Source organism: Nomascus leucogenys, chromosome 22a (assembly GCF_006542625.1).
Source record: "Nomascus leucogenys isolate Asia chromosome 22a, Asia_NLE_v1, whole genome shotgun sequence".
NCBI lineage: Eukaryota > Metazoa > Chordata > Mammalia > Primates > Hylobatidae > Nomascus > Nomascus leucogenys.
In genome coordinates, this window is record NC_044402.1 from 78,839,839 (window position 1) to 78,862,245 (window position 22,407).

Consider the following 22,407-nt stretch of genomic DNA (forward strand, 5'->3'; position numbering starts at 1 on the left):
GACTTCAGATGAGGTGGCTCTTTTCAGTTAAGAGGGCAATTATACTGACAGCTGAGGGCCGTTGGGTACACACTGCCAGGGCGAGAAAACAAAATCCTCTGTAGGGAAGGGGAACCTGTGTGGCATATCACAGCACACCCCGAGAACAGGGGAGCGGCTCTTCATCAAATAGCACAATATGGGCCAACATATTCCCAGAGGCTGCTGTAGTGCTGGGCACATTAGTGCTCAATAACTTATTGAATTAGTATTATCATATTGTGCTATTGCCATCCTCATCTTTTAAAGTTACTTATCACTTAATGGATGTTCTTATGTGTTAGAACTGACACTATGAAGATGACTATGACACAATTACCTGTTGAGCCTATTTGGGAAATGAACCTATATTTAACAAGTTTGACTAATTAGATTGGTTAAGAGCCTTAGCAGAGGGCTAAACAAAATGGTGTTAAAAAGAATACACCTGATGGTCCAAGAAAATCCCTAACTCCCTAGAAAATCTGGATAGTCTGAGAGGTGACATTCGAACCGTGTAAGAATGCACTTTCCTCCAGAGCCAGAAGCAGGGAAAACAGAGGCAGCAGCAGTTTTATCTTCTGGGCACCTTATCCTCAGACCTCATTTTATCAATACGTATGGACTGTCTACAACCACATAATATTATCCTTTTCATCAGCCTTATGAAATTTTCCCCCAATTTATCTAAGTCAGGATTTCAGTATGCAGAAGTCTAATGTCATCTCGGAGAGTTCATTGTGCCTCCCCCATATCCAAGACCATTTACTAAAACCTTAGTTCAATCTTTAAAGAGTCACAAGATCCTATTATGCCTAGTTTTTTTTCCAGTCTTTTAAGTCTATTCCTTACCTTGCCAAAAAAAGTACCTGTTTCTATGGTTTAACAAATGGAGCTTAGAATATGGAACTATGGTAAGTGCTCTTTAGAATTTAAAATAAGTTATATGTACTGGTTTTCCTTTATTTTGTGTTCTTGTTCTCAAAGAATTCCAGATATGATTTTTTCCAGACAAAAATACCTGCTACATACTTCCTTCTGTATGAATACACGAGACCTACCTTCATTCATGTTTCCTCTATGAAGCTTTCCCTGAGCTCCAAACACAGAGCTGAGACTTCCACCTAATGTAGAAAGCTAGCATGAGCCGGCGCTGACAGATGGAACACTTGAGATGTTACAAGATGGTATATGGAAACACAAAAGGTAAGGTTAAAATCTGTTCATTAGACTTATTTCCTAACCTTTTAATCACTCATCTCTTTGGAACATTCTTGCAACTGAACTGAATAAACTGGGAAGGTTTTTTGGGTAATTCTACTAACACTTTTTTTTTTTTTGAGACATGGTCTCACTCTGTCATCCAGGCTGGAGTGCAGTGGTGTGATCCTAGCTCACTGCAGCTTTGATCTTCTGGGCCCAAGCAATCCTCCCACCTCAGCCTCCTGAGTAGCTGGGACTAAAAGTGTGCCACCACACCTGATTTTGTTTTTGGTAGAGATGGGGACTATGTTGCCCAGGCTGGTCTCAAACTTTTGGCCTCAAGGGATCCTCCCACCTTGGCCTCCCAAAGAGTTGGGATTATAGGTATGAGCCAACGTGCATGGTCAAATGCTTTTTAAACTAGTAATTCACTTGTGTATGGTTATGTCAAAGAAAAATACAAGATTACATACGCTTAGAGAAACTAAGGAAGTAACCCATTACATGTATGTTTGTAAATTTTGCTTAGGCCATCATTTTTTATTTTCACCTTTGAATTTCAAAGTAAATTAGGGATATGTAAATAACAGAATTATCAACATTAAAATCTTATTCACAACAATGGCTAACAAGAACAGGACGACAGTCAAGTCAGTAGCTTTTTAATAAAATGAGCAGAATCCCATCACAACAGTTCTTTGTTACATGAATTCAAATACACAGCAGACCAATCATGTTCCCTGAAATTTAACAATCATACTTAATAAAGGCCTGTTAGTGCTGTCCCTCAAGACTTTTAATTCTAAAGGGCTTCCTTTGAATTCCCTTTATAAAGCTTTGTGCAAAGAAGAGCTTAAGCACCAGTAAGAAAGACTGTTGCTAGCATTTTTATTTCATCATCAACAACACACATGCAGTTTCTTTCTCTGATGTGCATGGCACTGTAAAATGGGTGCTACACTCTCTTGTGGTACAAAGTTTATAAATACAATATACTGATACAAAGTTGAAGCCATTAAAAAGAGCTTGATAACAACTATGAAGAGAATTAAATCTGGAGTGTTGATGGAATCTATGAAGAGATTTAGAAACAAGACAGAAACACTACGGTAAAAGTTTTACTTGGGCAGGGGCCAGAGGGGAACTTTTTATGTGCTACTGAAAGATTTTTTAAGTTGCTCCAAATTTACTTTCTTTCTGCTATTATCTTTAAATACTGCAAAGCATTGTGAGCTGCATCACTTTGTGCATTGCCACAGGAGATACCGGAGCCATGACAGACCGTGATGGGGCTGGTGGACAGTTCAGCAAGACATTGATACTGTCCATTGGCGCTCAGTTCATCTGTAATGACACATTCAAGGATGATGATTAATGTCCAATATGTATAAAGTGGATCCCTTTGTAAAAACAATACAATTCTTATTATTGTCTTTCTTTTTAAGCATCCATGGTATACTACACCACTCACAATCTTTGTTTTGCTTGTACAAACAAAAAACCACAACCGCTCAGCTGTAGCAGTTTTCAAACACGTTACACTTCATAATGATCCAACAGCGTTAAAGACACACAGATATCTAGGCTGCACTCTAGCTCACTCAATCAGAACTATATGGTTGGGGGTGGCTGATTCCCACACTTAAAAAAAAGCTCCCAAGGCAATTCTAATATAGTTAGTTGAATACTATTTGGAAATTACTGAACCACACAGTAACTTTCCCAAAAGGGAAAGAACCATTTGCTAGAGGACTGGAGAGGTTGTATTTTCCACTAGGAAGTCATTTTCAGGAGGCATTTGAACCAGGGATAACTTGGGTCAAGGCAAAACCTCCCTTGTGTCTTCTATTAAAAAAAAAATTTAATTGATACATAATAATTGTACGTACTTATGGAGTTGTCCGTTCATGTTCCTAGGTTTTAAGTCTGTGCAGAGTCTAGTTCTTTATTTATACTGTAAACGGGTCATGGTGTTTTAAAAACAATACCTGACCCAGGAAACAAATGTTCTTCCCATCAACTGATGAGCCACTCTTACTAAAGATGGCTGAAATGAGGGCAAAGAGGAAGAAATAGAAACGTGCGGTATGATTTATTTAAAGAGGCATAATAAAAATGTTATTTTTGATATTCTGTTTAGTGGAAAATATCCAAATACAATGGGATTATTTAATGAGTGAAGAGGCTTTCTAGTTCTAGTATCTAGGTTCTTTTCTCCTGACCCTCCAGCCTCTGCTTGAGGCTCATCCATGTTGTAGCATATATCAGAACTTCATTTCTTTTTACAGCTGAATAATATTTCATTGGAAGGACAGTCTACAATTTGTTTATCCACTTATTCATTGATGGATGTTTTGGGCTGTTTCTATCTTTTGGCTTTTGTGAATAGTGCTGCTATGAATATACAGGTATCTGTGTGTACAGGCATTTGTTTAAATACCAGTTTTTGATTTATACTCCTAGGAGTGGAGTTGCTGGGTCATATGGCAATTCATTTGAGAAACTGAGAAGCTTATTCCACGGAGGCTGAACTGTTTTATATTCCCACCAGCAACGTGTAAGGTTCCAGTTTCTCTACATCATCACCAACACTTGCTATTTTCCATTTCCTTAATGATAGCCATCCTAGTGGATTTGAAGTGGTACCTTATCGTGGTTTTGATTGCATTCTCTATTGACTAATGATATTGAGCATCTTTTCATGTATTTTTTGGTCATTTGGTCATTTTTCCTTTTTAATTTTAAAATTTTGAGACAGGCTCTCACTATGTTGCCCAGGTTGGTCTCAAACTCCTGGGTTCCAGTGATCATCATGCCTCAGTCTCCCGAAGGGGTGGGATTACAGGTGTGAGCCACTTTGCCCAGCCCATTTGTACATCTCCTTTGGAGAATATCTAGGTTCTTTTGAAGGTAGTTGCATATAAACTAGCCAAATTAACAGACTGTGGTTTTTAGATGGCTTTCCATATCTACAAGAACTATTTAGTTCTCAAAACAGGGAAGAAATGTTTCAGAGGCATCATTAATTCATAATCTAAAAATTTATCTCAGGTTTCCTTTTTTCCCCCAGATTCTGTATCCTCCATAGTCCTATTCATGACACGGGTCGTTCATCTCTGTATTCTAAACCCTCAACAAACTGTAGACACTAACAAATATTTATTGGATGAATGCATCAGCCACCTTTTCTTTTTTTTTTTTTTTTTGAGACAGAGTCTCTCTCTGTCACTCAGGCTGGAGTGCAGTGGCGCGATCTCGGTTCACTGCAACCTCTGCCTCCCGGGTTCAAGCAATTCTCCCAGCTGAGCCTCCCGAGTAGCTGTGATTACAGGTGCACGCCACCATGCCTGGCTAATTTTTGTATTTTTAGTAGAGACAGGGTTTCACCGTGTTGGTCAGGCTGGTCTCAAACTCCTGACCTCAGGTGAACCGCCCGCCTTGGCCTCCCAAAGTGCCGGGATTACAGGCGTGAGCCACCGCACTCGGCCTCCAGCCTCTTTTCTTTTTTTTTGAGACAAGTTTCACTCTGTCACGCAGGCTGGAGAGCAGCGGCATGATCATGGCTCACTGCTGCCTCAACCTCAGGGGCTCAAGTCATTGTCCCCACCTCAGCCTCCCTAGTAGATTGGACTACAGGCATGTGCCACCACACCTGGCTAATTTTTCATCTGCCACCTTTTCTAACCATCTGTCTGCACTGACTTCCCCGGTTCTGCATCATTATTGGTTTACTGAGACAATGCACTTGACCTGTCCTTCAATCCCAAAGTAGCACAGAATATCAGGAGTTCTTTGAGCCCCTAAGTGCCCTACTTTCCCAGGGTCAGGGGACCCTAACAAGCAAGGTCCCCACATCTTTCTGTGGTTGGATATGGATATAAAATTTCTCATACATGTTAAATCAAGATACTTTGGCCAGGCACAGTGGCTCACACCTGTAATCCCAGCACTTTGGGAGGCTGAGGTGTACAGATCACTTGAGGTCAGGAGTTCGAGACCAGTCTGGTGAACATGGTGAAACTCCCATCTCTACTAAAAAAAAAACTTTGGGAGGCCGAGGTGAGTGGATCATGAGGTCAGGAGTTTGAGACCAGCCTGGCCAACATGGTGAAACCCCATCTTTACTAAAAATGCAAAAATTAGGTGGGCGTAGTGACACACACCTGTAGTCCCAGCTACTCAAGAGGCTGAGGCAGGAGAATTGCTTGAACCCGGGAGGCAGAGGTTACAGTGAGCTGAGATCACACCACTGCACTCCAGCCTGGGCAACAGATCAAGACTCATCTCGGGAAAAAAAAAAAAAAAATTAGCCAGATGTGGTGGTGGATGCCTGTAATCCCAGCTTCTTGGGAGACTGAAGCAGGAGGATCACTTGAACCCGGGAGACAGAGGTTGCAGTGAGTTGAGATTGTGCCACTGTACTCCAGCCTGGGCAACAGAAACAAGACTCTGTCTCAAAAAAAAAAAAAAAAAAAAAGAAAATCAAGACACCAAACACACACAACTAATTAGCTTTATAAATTGAATTAAAAGAAAATCCGTACTGACTTGCTTTCCCATCTGTCCATATTTGTCTATCCAAATGATTAAGGGCTAGAGAAAATACAGATGATGATGGCTGAGATGGGATAAAACTATAAATTGACTTGGTTCCATTTACCTCCCAGAATCAGCATACAGTGACAAAGTAGAGAGAAAAGGTCTGGGCACCACAAACTTGGTACTTGTGCTAGAAATGTAGGTGCCTTTTCATTTGCCTAGCAGGGTCAGTTTAACAGCCAGGGTATCTTCTGGGACTCTTCCCCAAATCTTGCTGTACCACTGACTAGCTATGTGATCTTGGGCAAGTTTCTTAACCTTTCTGTGCCTTTCTTTCTTCACTTATAAATAAGGATAACAGAATTTGCTTCATAGAGTTAGTCTGAGGATTCAGTAAGTAGATACATGTAATCTTAGAACAGTGTCTGACACACAGTAAAACTCTATCTTTGCTATTGTTGTTTTTGTTATAACTGATAGATGTTAGCTATTATTACTATCCACAAGAATGGGACATATCAATTATATATATTACTAGCCTAGTAATTACATATACTTAGAGTCTCTGATCAATAAATACATTATAATAGAAATTTTTGTTCCTCAAACACATTTTTAAATAAACATGTCTTGGGAAAGCCAAAGAAAAATAAATCATACCTATATCCAAATATGTTATATTAAAACCTTGTTCCTTGGCAATTTCACTAAGCAGCTGGATGTAATCTGTATTTGGAATACTAAGGAGGCTTCTTTTCAGTAAGTTGATCTTTTCACCAGGAGAATTCCTCAAGGAATGCCAAGTACATCCTAAAGAATGTCCTACTACATTTGTCTGAAAAACAGAGATGAAGATGAAGATTTAGACTCTTCATCAGAGATGAAGATTTAGACTGGGTTCCAACACCAGTACCAGTATAATTAAAAGTACTTATTAAGCACTTACATTTAATATGTTATAAAGCATGTTTAAATGGATAACATTTGGTTAATTTTCCAATTTAAACAAGACAACATTAAAAAGTACAAATTTAACAATACTACAAAATATGTTTTTAAGAAGCACTTGCAATAATATACTGAAAGCATTTTGTATTTTGTATAGTACAAATGTTTCTCAGTCGAGTTTTCTGATGGTCACATTAAGAGGTACAAGATATTTGGGAGCACCATAAGTAAATCCACAAATAATTAAATCTGCCTAATGGAGAAATTTGCAGATTAAAATATAAAACAATTTTCATATCTTTGGTTTTTTTTGTATTAAATACCAATCACTATAACTGACAGCTATAAAACAGGAAAAAAAAAAAAAAACTAAAATAACATGAAATGTGCAAGTTGGGTTTGAGGAATAAGTCATTCAAATAAATGACAGGATGTCAAAAAGTTCTTATCAGACTTCTATCCCAGAACCCAACTGAGTATTTTTTTTCCTTTTTCTTTCTGCTTTTCCTCTTTCCTTTATTCTCCCCTATATCCTTCCCTTTTCATCTCTGTCCGTAGAATGTCTTATATTTCCATATTAGTTCATGGTTCTCAATTGCTTTCATATGCCATTAATAAAAACGACTACTTTCTGAAGTAAGTAGGGTTACTACTCTTAATCTTGTTTTATTAATGAGCATGACAGAGGGGAGGCAATTTCCAAAAGATTTTATAGATGGCATGATATGGAATTAAGTAATTTGTTAGATTTACCAAATAAAAATTTACATTATAGAAACTTTAAAATACTGTTTTTAAATAAATTAAAAAACACTATTTACATGGTTAAAAAAATACATACATGCACTAAGAACAAATATATAATGAAGAGTACAGTCTCTTTTCCTTACCACCCATTCCCTGAAGACCTCTGTTCTATTTCTTAGACGTACTGTTAAACATTTTTCAGTATCTTCCAATAAATGTTCTATGCATATGCAAGCACACACAATCTTTTAAAGCAAGTGATAACTTACTCCTCTACATCTTGTTCATTTTTCTTTTATCAGTGCACATATATGCACTGTATTTACGTTATGGATCTCCAGCTGTGAGCTTTAGGTTGTTTCTGGCTTCTTGCTTTTACTAGCAATAAACACTCTTTTGCACTTGAATGAGTTTCTCTGTAGAATTATTTCTAGAAGTGGAACTGCTAAGTCAAAGAACATGTACACTTTTAATTTTGATAAATACTTCCAAACTGATTTCTGAACCAATTTATACTCCTACCAACTGTCTTGGAGGGGGCTTGTTTTCTCATACCCTCACTAATACCAGCTATTATCAAATTTTGTAGTTTTTGCCAATCTAAAAGGTGAAAATATTTTATCTTTCATGAATAAAGTTGAATATTTTTTCTTTTTTTCCCTTAATCATTTGCATTTCTTCTATTGGGTTGTGTCTTTTTAACTGATGCATAAAAGCTTTTTTAATTTTCTCTTTTTTAAGAGTTAGGATCTTGCTGTGTGGCTTAACTCTCAAACTCTTGGGCTCTAGGAATCCTCCCACCTTAGCCTCCCGAGTAGCTGGGTCTACAGGCATGTGCTGCTGTGTGCAGCAGATGTGTACAAAACAGCTTTTAAAGGTAGTACTGAAAACAGTTCCTTTATAGTTCTATGTTGAAAATAATTTCTTCCCATTTTGTTTTTATTCTCTTGATTTTATTTACAGATTTTTTGCTGTGCAGTAGGTTTTATGTTGTCAAATTTATTAATCTTTTAATCTTCTAGGTTTTAAGTTAAAATGCTTTCCCCATGCTAAGATTTTTAAAAAGAAAAACTCTTCCATGTTTCCTAATACTTATACTGTTTCAAATGTTTATGTTCAAATATTTGATCCATCTGAAATTTACTTTGGTGTAAGGAATAAGGAAGCATTCTAAATAGATGTCATACACATAAACAAATATATATATAGCCCCCACCCAAATGTGGATGTAAACCATTTCTACATCATTATTGAATAATCCATCCTCTCACCCACTGATCTGAAATCTCACTGTTGCTATATACTATGGTCCTATGTGGATTAGCATATACACCTGGATTCTATTCGCTCCGCTGACTATTCCTGGCCCAGTAACTTGTCTGACAAGTTCAGTTTTACAGTATGTTTTGTTCTCTGGTAAAGCAGCACACCCTTGCTCTCCCAACTCTTCCTTTTCAGTTTTCTTGGCTATTCTTGAGGGTCTTTTTCCAGATAAACTTCAATAAAGGTGTATCAAGGTCCAAAATGAACGCTGGTAGGTTTTTTTTTTTTTTTCGAGTTGGAGTCTCGCTCTGTTGCCTAGGCTGGAGTGCAGTGGCGCGATCTCTGCTCACTGCAAACTCTGCCTCCTGGGTTCACGCCATTCTCCTGACGCAGCCTCCGGAGTAGTAGGCGCACGCCACCAGGCCCGGCTAATTTTTTTATTTTTTATTTTTAGTAGAGATGGGGTTTCACCGCGTTAGCCAGAATGGTTTCTATCTCCTGACCTCGTGATCCGCCCACCTTGGCCTCCCAAAGTGCTGGGATTAACAGGCGTGAGCCACTGTGCCCGGCCAAACGCTGGTAGGTTTTGAGTGAGACCACATTACATTTAAATATATTTACAATGTTTTCTGCTCTATTCTTTAGTAGACTTTTCCTCACGTGGTCCTGCGCATTTCTTTTTAAGTGTATTTTCAGATAGCCTATCCCTGTTTCTACAATTTAAATTGGGATCTTCTATATTCTAGTTATTATTTGTAAATAAGAAAACTATTGACTTTTTTCTAGTATATTTTCTCAGAATAGGATTTTCTATTTTTCTATAAAATGACCAATGTTATCAAGCTTCGTAAGTTTTGTCCAAGTGATACACACATACAGCAAAAAATCAAATAGTACAGAAGTATAAAAGCAACAACCTCTGCCTTGCCCCTTCTCCACCTTCAGGTCCCCTTCCCAGATACAATAATTTTTAGCTTTTTATTTTTAATTATTCTAGTTGTTACCTACATAACTCTGGGTAATATGGAAAAGCTATTGATTTTGTATATTAATTTCATAATCAGTTACCTTGATGAATTCTCTTATTGTTTCTAGTAGTTTTTCTTTAGGGTTTTAAAGGGATACAATCATTGCAGTTAGTAGCCATTTTATCTCCTCTTATTTCCAACTTCGTACTGTTTTCTCTTGTCTAATTTGTTTTTAATTGGTGGGTACTTCTAGAACAAGGTTAAATAACAGTGGTGTTGGTGGGCATCCTTATTTCTGATATTAATGGGAATGAGTATAATGTATAAACATATAACCATGATTTTGGTTTTTTTCAAGTTTTTATCAGTAATGATTGCTGAGTTTTATCAAAATTTTTTTGGCATCCATTGAGAGGATTATATATTACTCTTTGACACATTAATGTGGTTAAAGTAACCAACTTACTAACCTTGAAATAGTCTCACATTAGTTAAATAAACCCTACTTGTCAATGCTGTATCATTATTTTAATATTGTACTGAACATTTTACAAAGGTGTCTCACCATAAGGCATATTGATCTATAATTTTTTTTTTTTTCTGTTGAACTTGCTATTGTCAGGTTTTGGTGTTTGTATTATGTTGGTTTTGGAGAATAAATTTAAAAGTTTCCTTTATATTATCTGTACCTTGCCTGAAAAGAGTTTAAATAGCATTGGAAATGATCTCCTTTGAAGATTTGACCAATTTCACCTGTAAACCTATCTGTGCTTTGTAATTTTGGTGATATCGTTGACTCAAATTCCAAAAGCAGTGTTTTATATTTTTCTATTAAAAAAGTAAAATCAAATTATATTACTCATTTGTATATAGTCTTTGATTTTTTTTCTAAAGAATGAGCCCTTATTTTATCATAAGCTCAGTGAAGAAGTTGCTACAGTTGTACTTTTTTATTTCCCACCTAATATACTACTCTCAGATAATGTACCACATGACACACCTATCTATGAATATCAGAATCTGAAGTTATCTATCATGTGTAGGCCAATCTCTTAAGCTCTGAATTTATTTGTTCAGCTACTTGATATATTCACTTAGCTATTCCATAAGCACTTCAAATTCAATATTTAGTTCATTATCTGCTCCCCTCTTGTTATTGCCAAGTTTAAAATAGTAATTTCCTCCCTTTCCCTTGCTTCCCACATCCAATCAGTTACCATGCCCCTTTACCTCAGTTTTCTAAATAACTTTAAAATCTACCCATCTCTCTCCATTTTCCCAGCCACTACCTTAGTTCAAGCTGTCATGTCTCATGTGTCTTCTACAACAGCACTCTCGCAGGTCTCTTTGATCCTAATTTCATTCACTTACCATGATGCAGCCAAGTGATTTCCTTCTAATGTACAGACTAGATCCTGTCCTTCCCAGATTAAAATTCTTTAATGACTTTGTTCTACCCTTGGGATAAAGTTCACTTTCCTTATATAGGGGTCCCTTTAAGATTTAATCCCTCTTTACTTTGCTGGCCTCACTGAGACTCCCTCCCTCCAACACTATGTTCTACACACAACAAATCACTTAGGGCTCCTAGACTGCATACGATGTTTCACTCCTGGCCTTTGCACACGCTTTTTCTTCTCTCTGGAATTCTTTTCCCCCATTCTACAGGTCTTGGCTTAGACATTACTTCTTCCTGGAATCTGTCTCCAAACCTGTTTTGGTTGGATGCCTTCTTCTGTGTTCCCACATCACACTCTGTAAGGACTAGTCTATAGAGTTCCTTCTTTTCTGTAGTCTGTAAGCTCCTTAGAGGCAGGGACTGCTTATTCACTGCAACCCAGTATCCAACACAACACTTAGCACACAGTATGAGCTCACTAAATGTTTGCTGAGTGAATGAACGAACAAACAAAGGGATGGAAATGCGCTGTCACTTTGAAGGCAAAAATGGCACTACTGGCCTATCATCTTTAGATCCCGTCCTATTATTCTGAATTTGACTGTGTCTCCCAAGCTCTCTTACCTAATTGCCTCTGTGATCCTGACTCACAAACAGGAAGCAGTTAAAAATGGGGTAGTGTATAACTGAATAATGAAGAGATTTCTAAAAATTGCAACTCTGAAGTAGCTATACAATAAGAAATCAAGGAAAGTTTCCTACTGCAAGAAATGCTTAATGACATTAACATCATAGCTGTCAACATTACTCACTAAAGAAATGTGGTTCTCTGGAGAAATATTACTAAATTTGGCAAGAAATTTCTCAGCAGCATTCCTTTTGGCTTGCTTTTTTGATGCCCCCTTTCCTGAACAAAGAAAAAGAAATGGTAGATTTAGAAAAGAAATTAGTGTCCACAGAGGATGATCAAACGTATAAAGTATTATGTTTAATCAGAGAACCTCATGGTTTTTATTATATGCTAGACTATGTTCTTACTGACCTGATATCTTTGTTTGTTATGCTATTTTGTTTGTATGGCTATTAATTCTTCTTTTTTTTTTTTTTTTTGAGACAGAGCCTTGCTCTGTCACCCAGGCTGGAGTACAGTGGCACCATCTTGGCTCACTGCAACCTCCACCTCCTGGGTTCAAGCAATTCTCCTGCTTCAGCCTCCCAAGTAGCTGGGATTACAGGTGCCCACCACCACACTCAGCTAATTTTTTGTATTTAATACAGACAGGGTTTTGCCATGTTGGCCAGGCTGGTCTCAAACTCCTGACCTCAGATGATCGGCCCGCCTCAGCCTCCCAAAGGGCTGGGATTATAGGTGTGAGCCACTGTGCCAGGCCTGTATAGTTACTAATTCTTACACTTTTGAAGGCATTTAAGTTTTTCTTTAATAGTTATGCTTTCTGTTTTCCTATAATAGTTGTATTTTCCTATGTCTAGCATTACTGAACCATATTTGGTTTAATTCTGACCAATTATTCAGATTTATAAAAATACACCTGAATTATAACTCCTCTTTCTCAATGTCTATTTCCTGCTTGTGATCTTCTCTAAACTGACGATTATATGGAATTCCTTTTAACAGGAATAAGAAAGGCACAGGGGATGCTGGAGTTGAAAGATACCATAAATACCTACCTCCATGCTTTTGTTTTATAGATTAAAAAACTGAGGTCCAGAGAGATTAAGTAATTTGCTTAACTTTGCAAATCAAGGACTGCATCAAGGACGGAAGCTGAGGTTCCTGCTTTTGGCCTGGTGCTTTCTGTACTGGCCCTCACTACCTCCCAAAGGCAAATAGTTTCCTATTACTTGAAACTATTATCTAGCTAAGGTAAAATCCCATTTTAAGCCACTTTTAAAAATAACAAAAACATGCCAGAGAATTTAACAGGAATTCTCACTAGTACTTTTTAAAGTGTTTCTTATAGTTTATATAGTGACAGTGTTTCTTATAGTTTATATCCTTGATAACATAGAAGTTGCTATAATTAAGATAATTTTCATTTTTATCTCACTGCAATTATTTGCCATGTAGTCTCTTATCAATCATATCATTTTCAAGTGTAATCTTCCTCTAGTCATATTTTCTAGATAGAATAGCTGTTAAAATCCAAGAGATTTACTATAGCTTTTTCTCCAAAGTGAGGTTTTTTAAGTCACTAATTTATCAATGAAGACTGTTTAAAGTACAGAGTCAGCAGTTTGTCTTTCTATTAATAATCTATAATTTTTAAAAATATCAAATTAAGAAGACTTAAGTATCTTAAGCTAAATATTTATACTTAAGTTCAACCTCAGAAAGTCAGAGACAATAAAAGAGGAGTGTATCAATTTTTCTGCATAGAAATATTTGAAAACATTACAACAGAAATTTCGATAGTCATTCATCATCTGAAAATATTTCAAGTGCCTTTAATTGTAAGAAATAAGTACCAGTTTCCATAAATGACTCTAGCCTGCAAATTGTGGTATATTCTCTCTTATGAGCAGGTCCTCCCTCCTGGGAAAGGGTATATTCAGGAAGTCTCCAGCCATGATGAATAGCCAATTCCTATAAAATCAAGATGAGGCTTTAATAGTAATTTTATGCAATGGCTTAATCACATAGTGTTTTCTTAATTTTGATCCCATTTGTATGTATATGTTTGAAAAGAATAGTGATTTTCTGCAACAGAAAAAAGAGGGAAGACCCTCTATTTCTTAAAGACATTCCCGCATTTTATATTTTTATACCCCAATACCAAAACTGAAGCAGTTTTGTACTACGAATGGTGTTCTTGCATTAAACCACAGTGAGCTGGTATCAGACTTCAACTAGAAAAACAGGCTACTACCGCCCTCTTTGGGAACACCAGAGGAGACCATCTACAGGTTTCACTGTTAGCAGTTCCTAAAGTCCCTCCCCTCCTAGCTATAGACTTCCAAACTCACAGCTGGCCAAGAACACATGAGGAGTAGGGACAGCAAACAACAGACTTGGAGGAAGTGGGGGACAGAAGGTGAAGAAAACTATAGAAAAGCTCATAGTGCAGGAAAAGGAGACCAAAGGACTGGCTGAATAATGGGGAGGGGAATGGCCTAACAGAGCATATGGATAATCTGCAAGAAGGATATTCTGCATATAGAAATTCAAAGCTGAATATATGTGTGTGTTTGTGTGTGTATAGATATAAATTTTTTTGGTAGAATAAGCAAATAAACAGACTCCTTTTCTTCAGTTAGGTTCACTGATTTGATGTAGGCTCTTTATAAAGTCTTCTGTCTCAACAGAAGTAGAAAGAGATTTGTCACAAGAGTAGCAAGAACTATTCTTAAAGTATAAAACACTCTACCCATGTGCACTGAGGGCCTATTGATCTTAAATGAGAATTCTATAAGCCAAAGGCAAATACTGTATAGGAAAGAAAATCCAAAACATAAATAGGAAAATAATTTCAAGTTAGCTCTGTAAATCTAATGATCATAAGTTGGAAAACAAAATATATCACTATCTTGTCTTTAAAATATTAATTCCTTGTGTTAGCCCCTCTGACATTACAAACTTATTATATATTTCATCAGTAGGCAAAGAACTGTACAACTTACCTGTAATGAACCAATAGGATTAAGCTGGTTCTTTGGTTGCTTGGAAGGGTCAGGCATTAAGGGGTCAGGAACTGCAAAGCTAAATATTTTTTAAAAGTGTTAAAAAACAAAATAATTTCCCCCGAATTATGAAATAAATGACAAGCATTTTCTAATTAACTCTCTATGTCTTTGCTCTTGTCATTCCTTCTACGTAGAATGCCCTTTTCTCAGACCTCTTCTATGGGAATCTGATCTGTCATCCAAGATATATCTCAAATGTCACTTCCTCCAAGAAGCCTATCCTTTTACCCCAGTGGTTTATAATCTCTCCCTTCTTTGAAACATTGTAACACATGGTTTAATCCTTTCTTGAGGAAATTGTTTTACCATAAATTATATACTCTTACAAATACATATAATTTGTCCATCCTTCACCACACCTCTCCCCTGTTCAGACTGTAAGCTCCTTGAGGTAGGGCCTATGTATCACTTACCTACATAAGCTTTGTGGTGTTTTGTACATTATAGGCATGCCATAAAAATATATTTAAAGAATACTGTTACAACTATACAAAAAACAGAAGAGTAACAATGATCCAGAAAATTTAGCCTGGCAATGTGAATAATACAGATTATGTATAAATACTGTTTTTTCATCCACAGAACTATGAAGAGAGATCTGTTTGATCTATCATCTGCTCAGTGCTGGGATAATCCTCTAAGATTTACATGTATCCTGCAGAAAATAGATGGCTTAGATGAATTTGGTTTTAGCATGTGGGGATTATGATTAGGGAAAAAGAGAACAACCTCTTCTAGGGAGTTTGGAATTACTAGTTACTTAGCAGGTCAGTACTTAAAATTGAATAAGCAGCATTTCAAGGTTACTACCACCTAGGCAACTGGAGTCATTTTTCCATGACAAGTGAGGTTTAGTTATTGCCACTTCCTCAAGGTTTTTTTTTTTTCCAACTGTGAGAATTTCAAGCTTTACATAGGCTGATGAGATATGAGTATTCACTTACAATGCTGCATGCCGAAGCTACCCAAATAATTGTGATGGAGAAGTGAGAAAGTCTCTGTATTAAGTCAGGCCACTTTAGGCCTGATTACAGCTTAGTAATTCCCATTTTATCTGTCAAGAAGCACAAATATAGTAAAGTTTGTTAGCTTTTTTTGCTGACAAAAGTGAAGTGCCAAGATGCAGAAAGGACACTCCATACCCCTCATTTCTACAAATGTACTTAATGGTTGGGTTCACCTTCAGGCTGTACAGAAACAGCATGGCCATCACCAGTGGGGGAGAACCCAATACCTGCCATGTCATTTGGCATGTCTTTTGTTTGTTTGTTTGGAGACAGTCTTGCTCTGCTGCCCAGGCTGGAGTGCAATGGCATGATCCTGGCTCACTGCAACCTCTGCCTACTGGGTCCAAGGGATTCTCGTGTCTCAGCCTCCCAAGTAGCTGGGATTACAGGAGCGTTCCACCACACTAGGCTAATTTTTTGTATTTTTAGTAGAGACGGGGTTTCACCATGTTGGCCAGGCTGGTCTCGAACTCCTGACTCAAGTGATCTGCCCACCTTGGCCTCCCAAAGTGCTGGGATTACAGGTGTAAGCCACCATGCCTGGCCTTGTTTTGCTTTGAGGCAGGGTTTCACAGGCTGGAGTGCAGGGGCACAATCTTAGCTTACTGCAATCTCCGCCTCCCGGGTTCAAGCGATTTTTGTGCCTCAGCCACCCAAGTAGCTGGGATTACATACAGGCACCTGCCACCATGCCTGGCTAATTTTTGTATTTTTAGTAGAGACGGGGTTTTGCCATGTTGGCCAGGCTGGTCTTGAACTCCTGGCCTCAAGTGATCCACCCACCTCAGCCTCCCAAAGTGCTGGGATCACAGGCGTGAGCCACCACGCCCAGCCTGGCATAGATCAATTATAATGCATGACCCTAGAGAATCAAGCATCATCTTGTGAAATGCAAGGCTTGTCTTGGGCAGCTGCTTATCTAGAGGGTTGCCGTGTCACTGGTTAGTTCTAAACTACCCAAACAGTTTAGAATGATTTACAAAAAGAGAGGAATACTACATGAGAACCTAACTACACCCCTAATCCAAAAGCCTTTCTACTACTAGGGAACAAAAAACCCATCCCAAATTCCCTGGGTCTCTACTGTCAACTATAAACTGATTACACAGATCGTACTTCAGGCATATGTGAGTGTACGCACAAGAAGAACGTGAAAGCATGCCAAGCTCCACAGTGCACCCAGTGGACACTGCTTTAATATGTGAGATGCTCCAGGACCAATATTCTATCTAGAAACACCTAAAGTAGTAAAAAAATCTTACTTTGGAAAGATATGTCAAGAATGAATATCCCACTTAACATTCTCTTCTTTTGGTATATATTATATAATAAAAGAAAACCTCTGCCTGCTTCTTCAAAATTAGAATTCCCAAAAGAGTACTTTTAGTGGATCTTTCTCCATCTCACACTTTGTTTTCTTCAATGTAGAAATAATCAAAGTCTAAATACAAAATGTTAATATTTACAAGCAGCACTGATTTTCTACTGTTGTATCCCATTAAAAAAAAAAACAGTAAAGCCTAGTTCATGAGCGCCTTCATTTAATAGCTAATTGCTGGATTTGATTGGATAAAGTTTTCTTTAATGGATGATAAGTTTTCATAAGGAAATAGAATTTGAGAGGTAGGATGCTAACAACTGTTCACTTTGTTGCTTTGTAAGCATGTTCAAATTTTTTTTTTTTTTTTTTTGGAGACGGAGTCTCGCTTTTTGCCCAGGCCGGACTGCAGTGGCACTATCTCGGCCACTGCAAGCTCCGCCTCCTGGGTTCACGCCATTCTCCTGCCTCAGCCTCCCCAGTAGCTGGGACTACAGGCACCCGCCACCGGCCCGCCTCGGCCTCCCAAAGTGCTGGGATTACAGGCGTGAGCCACCGCGCCCGGCCAGCATGTTCAAATTTTTAATCTTACCTCAGCCATAATATTTTTGAGCTGCTGAATACAAAGAAATTTAGCTCACCAAATACTTGCATTGGCTTTCAAAATGTTTATGGCAGCCTCTGCAGCTCTATGTTTCGCCAGCTTCTTACTTGTACCTTCACCTGAATTAAGATTTAAAAAAAGAAGTCTTTATCTCCTACAAAAAATGTGCAGCTTACAAAGATGTTTTCAATACACAAAACAAAGTCACTATAGATTTTACATACACATACTAGGTAATAAAAATATGTACTATATGTGGTTATATACTGTAATAAAATATTCACCATGTGAAAAATATTTTAAAAAATAACTTTTAAAGTTCTATATATTTAATTCTATGCATACCTGCATAAAAATCCTTATTTCTACATTACATATGTTTATTACATAACATGGTAATAAAGTAGACCATGTCACACCTCTGAAGAAATGCAGCTTAGTATTTTACTCTTCCTTTATTCCTGGAGGGGAAATTCTTCTGCAGCAAGAAGTTTCTTTTAAAGGAACCATTTACAGCAGAATTGTTTGATAGCAAAATGTGCATAATTTTATTCTGACAGCCTGTCCTGTAACGTATCAAACTGCTCTGCTAGGCTGAGCAGTCATGATTATGTGTTGGGTACAACAGGAAAGAGTTTTATGGAATAAGGTGACAGCTTGTTATGTATCTTCTGGACAGTCTGTATCTTCTGCATGGGTAGCTAAGTTGGGACTGGGGATAAGACTGACGTCTAATTTCAGTAAGCAATCACAATGGCAAATGATGAATTCCATCTTTTTCCTTTTAAGTTCAAACTCCCATACCCTCATGGAATATGTTTCAAGTGTGGCCTTCAAGTGTGAGAAGACACACAAACCATATATTTATCTGCTAACAGAGGTATTAGGGATATAGCATACAGGGTCCCTGCCCTCAAGAGCCAACAGACTAGTGTGGGATTTTTGTCTGTTAATAAGCACCTGAAGTATGGAATGGGGATATGTTACAACAAGCCTAAGTGCAGGCTGTAGGGGAGTACATAAAAGCAGCGGCTCTCGTACTCTTTGTAAGGATTCAGAAAGGTTTCATGAAGGAAGAGATAACTAAATGGAGACCTAAATAATGAGTAACAGCTAATAAAGTGAAGAGAGATGGGGGAGTAGTAGGAACAGCATTCTAGGCAGAGAAAAAGAGCACCTGCAAAGGCTCAAAGGCAACATACAACACAATGTTCTCAAGAATCCCAAGTAGTTGGCTTTGGCTAAAGTGTTAAGAGCTTTTTTAAAGTGTAAGAGGCAAGGCTGTAAGTCATGTTAAGAAACATGGTATTGGGCTGGGCACGGTGGCTCACACCTGTAATCCTAGCACTTTAGGAGGCTGAGGCGGGTGGATCGCCTAAGGTCAGGAGTTCGAGACTAGCCTGGCCAACATGGCGAAACCCCGTCTCTACTAAAAATACAAAAATTGGCCGGGCGTGGTGGTGGGCGCCTGTAATCCCAGCTACTCAGGAGGCTGAGGCAGGAGAATCGCTTGAACCCGGGGGGGCGGAAGTTGCAGTGAGCCGAGATTGCGCCACTTCACTCCAGTCTGGGCATAAGAGTGAAACTCCGTCTTGGAAACAAACAAACAAAAAACATGTTATTTATCCAGAGGGTTAGAGGGAAACCACTGAATGGATTTTGAGACGAGGAAGACATATGAATGCTAGAAAGAACACTGGTTGTTAAGGGTGGGTGAGGTGGCTCACGCCTGTAATCCCAACACTTTAAGAGGCTGAGGTGGGAAGACTGCTTGACGTCAAGAGTTCAAGACCAGCCTAGGCAATGCAGTGAGACCTTGTCTCTACTAAAAATCAGAAAAATTAGCTGGGCATGGTGGCGTGCACCTGTAGTCCCAGCTACTTGGGAGGCTGAGGCAGGAGGATTGCTCCAGTCCAGGAGATTGAGGCTGCAGTAAGCTATGATCATGCCACTGCACTCCAGCCTGGGTGACAGAGTGAAACCCTGTCTCAAAAAAAAAGAATGAACACTGGTTGTTACGTGACAAAAGGACATCACAAGACTAGAAGGTAAACGTGTAGCTACAAGACTGCAGCTACAATCCAAGTGAGAGATGATGGTGGCCTAGGCAGTAGCAATGGCCAGAAGAGAGAAGCAGACAGATTCAATGGATATTTAGTGGATTATTAAACTCCAATGGATAGAGTTTAATAACAGACTGGACAAGAGGGAGAGAGACGGGAAGTAGTTAGGAAGACAAAACCCACATTTCTACTGAACTAGGTGACTGTGGAGCCTTTACACAGAAAAGGAATGCAGGAAGAATGGGTTTGAGGGAAAAGATGGATTCAGTTTGGCACAATGAGAGGCTTGAGGGGCCTCTGTGTCATCCAAGCAAAGATGCTCAGCAAGCACAGACTGATACACTATTCTGTAACTGGGCTTGGGATGTAGACAGACATTTCAGAATATTAGCCTTTAGAAAGTATCAGAAGCCATTGAGGCAGATAAGCTTGCACAGGAAGCCATGGTAGTGTGAGAAGAGGGCGTAGGCAGAACGGTTGCCATAGGTTGTTAATTTGGGGTCTAAAACACATTGAGAGGGAAAAACCCTCCCTTTTCTTGAATTCTTCCTGATTATCTAGAAATAGACTAGCTAAAGTAAGTAATGCAGTGTTGACTCTATGGTTCCCATGGGGACCCTTCCGGCCAGCACCTACAATCTAACTGCCTCACACAAAAAAGTTTTAAACTTTTCTTAAAGTGGCGTCAATTAAAATAAAGGACTCCAAACTTCCAGGGACACAAATGCTGCCTTCAGATTTACCAGATGGTAGAACTTGAGCCTTCCTACTAATTTTTTTTCTTGGCATTCTTCCAAATTAAATTTAGCATCCAATGTTTTCTGTGTTTGCAATTAAATAGATACATAAGAAAAATAATGTCCACATTTACAAATGAGCAACTTTAGTTACGATTTGCTCAAGCTCATAGACCAAAAGAAGGCATGAACTTTAAAATTTCATTGCTATGTGACTTCATTGCTATACGCATGTTACTTATAATCTCTCTGAACCTGTTTCTTCTTGTTTAAAAAGTGGATAATATACAAAATATCTGTTCAGTTTCGAAAACTAGAAGTTATTATGTAATATATGAGGACCTTCTCCCCTTTATTTTGTTTGGATACAGAATCAAAAGTGGCACAATGGACCTAAAGTGCCAAATGAGTCCATACAGAGAGGAGAGACGCTCAGAAAATTCTGGGGTCATGCCTCCTGGCATCTGCTATAATCTATGAAACTTCACAGTACCTACTGACCCAGCTATGACTGCTCCAAAACCTTTCCTGCTTCCCTCTAATTCTTAGAAGAACCCTAGGAGGATCCTAGGGTATGAGAAGAGCCGTGCAGGATGGCTGGGTAACTTTTTAGTTTCTGAGCTTCCTTGGTATCTGGGGAAGAGAAAATTAGGAAGAGAATCAGATGCAGCTGGAAAGCCCTAGCGACCTGAGAGGAGAGGTCTCGGTTTCAGAGCCTGTTACTCACAGCTGTCTGGCAAAAAGAGAACTTTTCCGAACTGAAAAGCAACACCAAGTATTGACTGCCAACCCACTCGGTCATCCAGGTTAACTGTGTATACAGACCTGTGCAGGTTATGTCACCAACGGTTACTCTGAAGGTGAAAGTGGGCACGTGTATTTGCACATCAGATCTTTCACATTCATAAACTGGGATGTTCTTGGTCTTCATGCCGTATTCGTGTAATACCTGAATCGGTGTTTTCCCTGGCTTAGCTGTTATCATCTTCCCCAAACTGCAAAAACCACAAAAAGGTGTGCTTTGCATGCCAAACTGGAGATTGAAGCAGAAGCGTAGAGGCCAGTTTTAACCGCCACCGACGGTGACGAGGGAGGCGCCGAGTTCCCCGGCGGCCAGGGCCAGAGCTGGCGAGGCTCGGGCGCACCTGTCTTCTGGCCCCGCTGCAGCAGTCACCCCGCAGGGGCAGGCGGGGTGAGCAAGGTCTTTAGAGAGAGCACTTGAATGCGGGTAGGAGAGATTCTCAACCGAACAGGGCTGGCAGCAGCGCCGCAGCCTCTCAAGACAAACCTGACGATCCCTTCCCGAGCGCGGCGACCGCGCGCCACCTCCGCCCGCCCCGCGCGCCGCCGTTGGCCACGAGAGGGGCGGGGCCCGGCCGCAGACCCCAACCCTCGCCGCCGAGAGGGCGGGGCCGAGCACCCACAGCCGCGGAGGCGTGGGCGCCGGGCAGGGCTTTACCCAGAATGCCTCTGGAGGGCCGGTTCCCCGCGCCCCGGCCCCGCCGCCCAACGCTCCCGGCCCTGGGGCCCTGACTGCCCGCACGCTGACCTGAAGGTCCCACTGTCCTCGCGCTCCAGCGGCGGGGCCTCGGCGCGGTGCCTGCTCTGGGACATGGCGAGAAGGGACGGCTCAGCGGCTGGAGGAAGTGCGGTGCGGAGCGACGTGCTCGCTCCCCGGGTCGCTGTTCCCCAGGAGGAGCTCCAGCGCCGCCACCTCCTCCGACTCCCCCGCCTCCTGCTTGCGTTCCTCCAGCGAGGGGGCGGGCAGGGCGGGGGCGGAGCCTTGGTGGCGTAGCTCCGGCTACGCCCCCTCGCTGCTCCGCTGCGGGCCTCCATCCCGGCCCAACTCCGCCCCTGTCCCTTCCAGGGTCCGCCCCCTTTCCGCCCTGCT

The 22,407-nt window shown here is 39.8% G+C and overlaps 1 protein-coding gene and 1 long non-coding RNA gene across 5 annotated transcripts in view; one reads left to right on the forward strand and one right to left on the reverse strand.

Moving 5' to 3' along the window:
• The window catches only part of LOC105738493, a 20,559-nt gene extending 16,167 nt beyond the window's left edge, over positions 1-4,392 (forward strand). Inside the window, exons 3-4 of the long non-coding RNA XR_001114312.1 lie at positions 1,105-1,224; positions 3,685-4,392. This is a non-coding gene — a long non-coding RNA (uncharacterized LOC105738493). The remainder of the gene's footprint in view (positions 1-1,104; positions 1,225-3,684) is intronic.
• PRKRA (protein activator of interferon induced protein kinase EIF2AK2) lies at positions 1,729-22,404 on the reverse strand. Of its 4 annotated transcripts, XM_003253779.4 has the most exons (8): positions 22,066-22,404; positions 21,342-21,511; positions 17,754-17,835; positions 14,725-14,803; positions 13,573-13,690; positions 11,898-11,992; positions 6,421-6,595; positions 1,729-2,565 (listed from the first exon to the last, which is right to left on the reverse strand). In XM_003253779.4, the coding sequence occupies exons 1-8, from the start codon at positions 22,350-22,352 to the stop codon at positions 2,408-2,410; spliced, it is 1,164 nt and encodes a 387-aa protein (XP_003253827.2). In that variant the 5' UTR covers positions 22,353-22,404; the 3' UTR covers positions 1,729-2,407. The 4 variants fall into 4 exon arrangements, with proteins under 4 accessions (XP_003253827.2, XP_030658204.1, XP_030658206.1 ...); XM_030802344.1 differs by lacking the exons at positions 21,342-21,511; positions 22,066-22,404 and adding an exon at positions 21,018-21,256; XM_030802346.1 differs by lacking the exons at positions 17,754-17,835; positions 22,066-22,404 and having other exon boundaries at positions 21,342-21,423.
• Between the last annotated feature and the right edge of the window lie 3 nt (positions 22,405-22,407).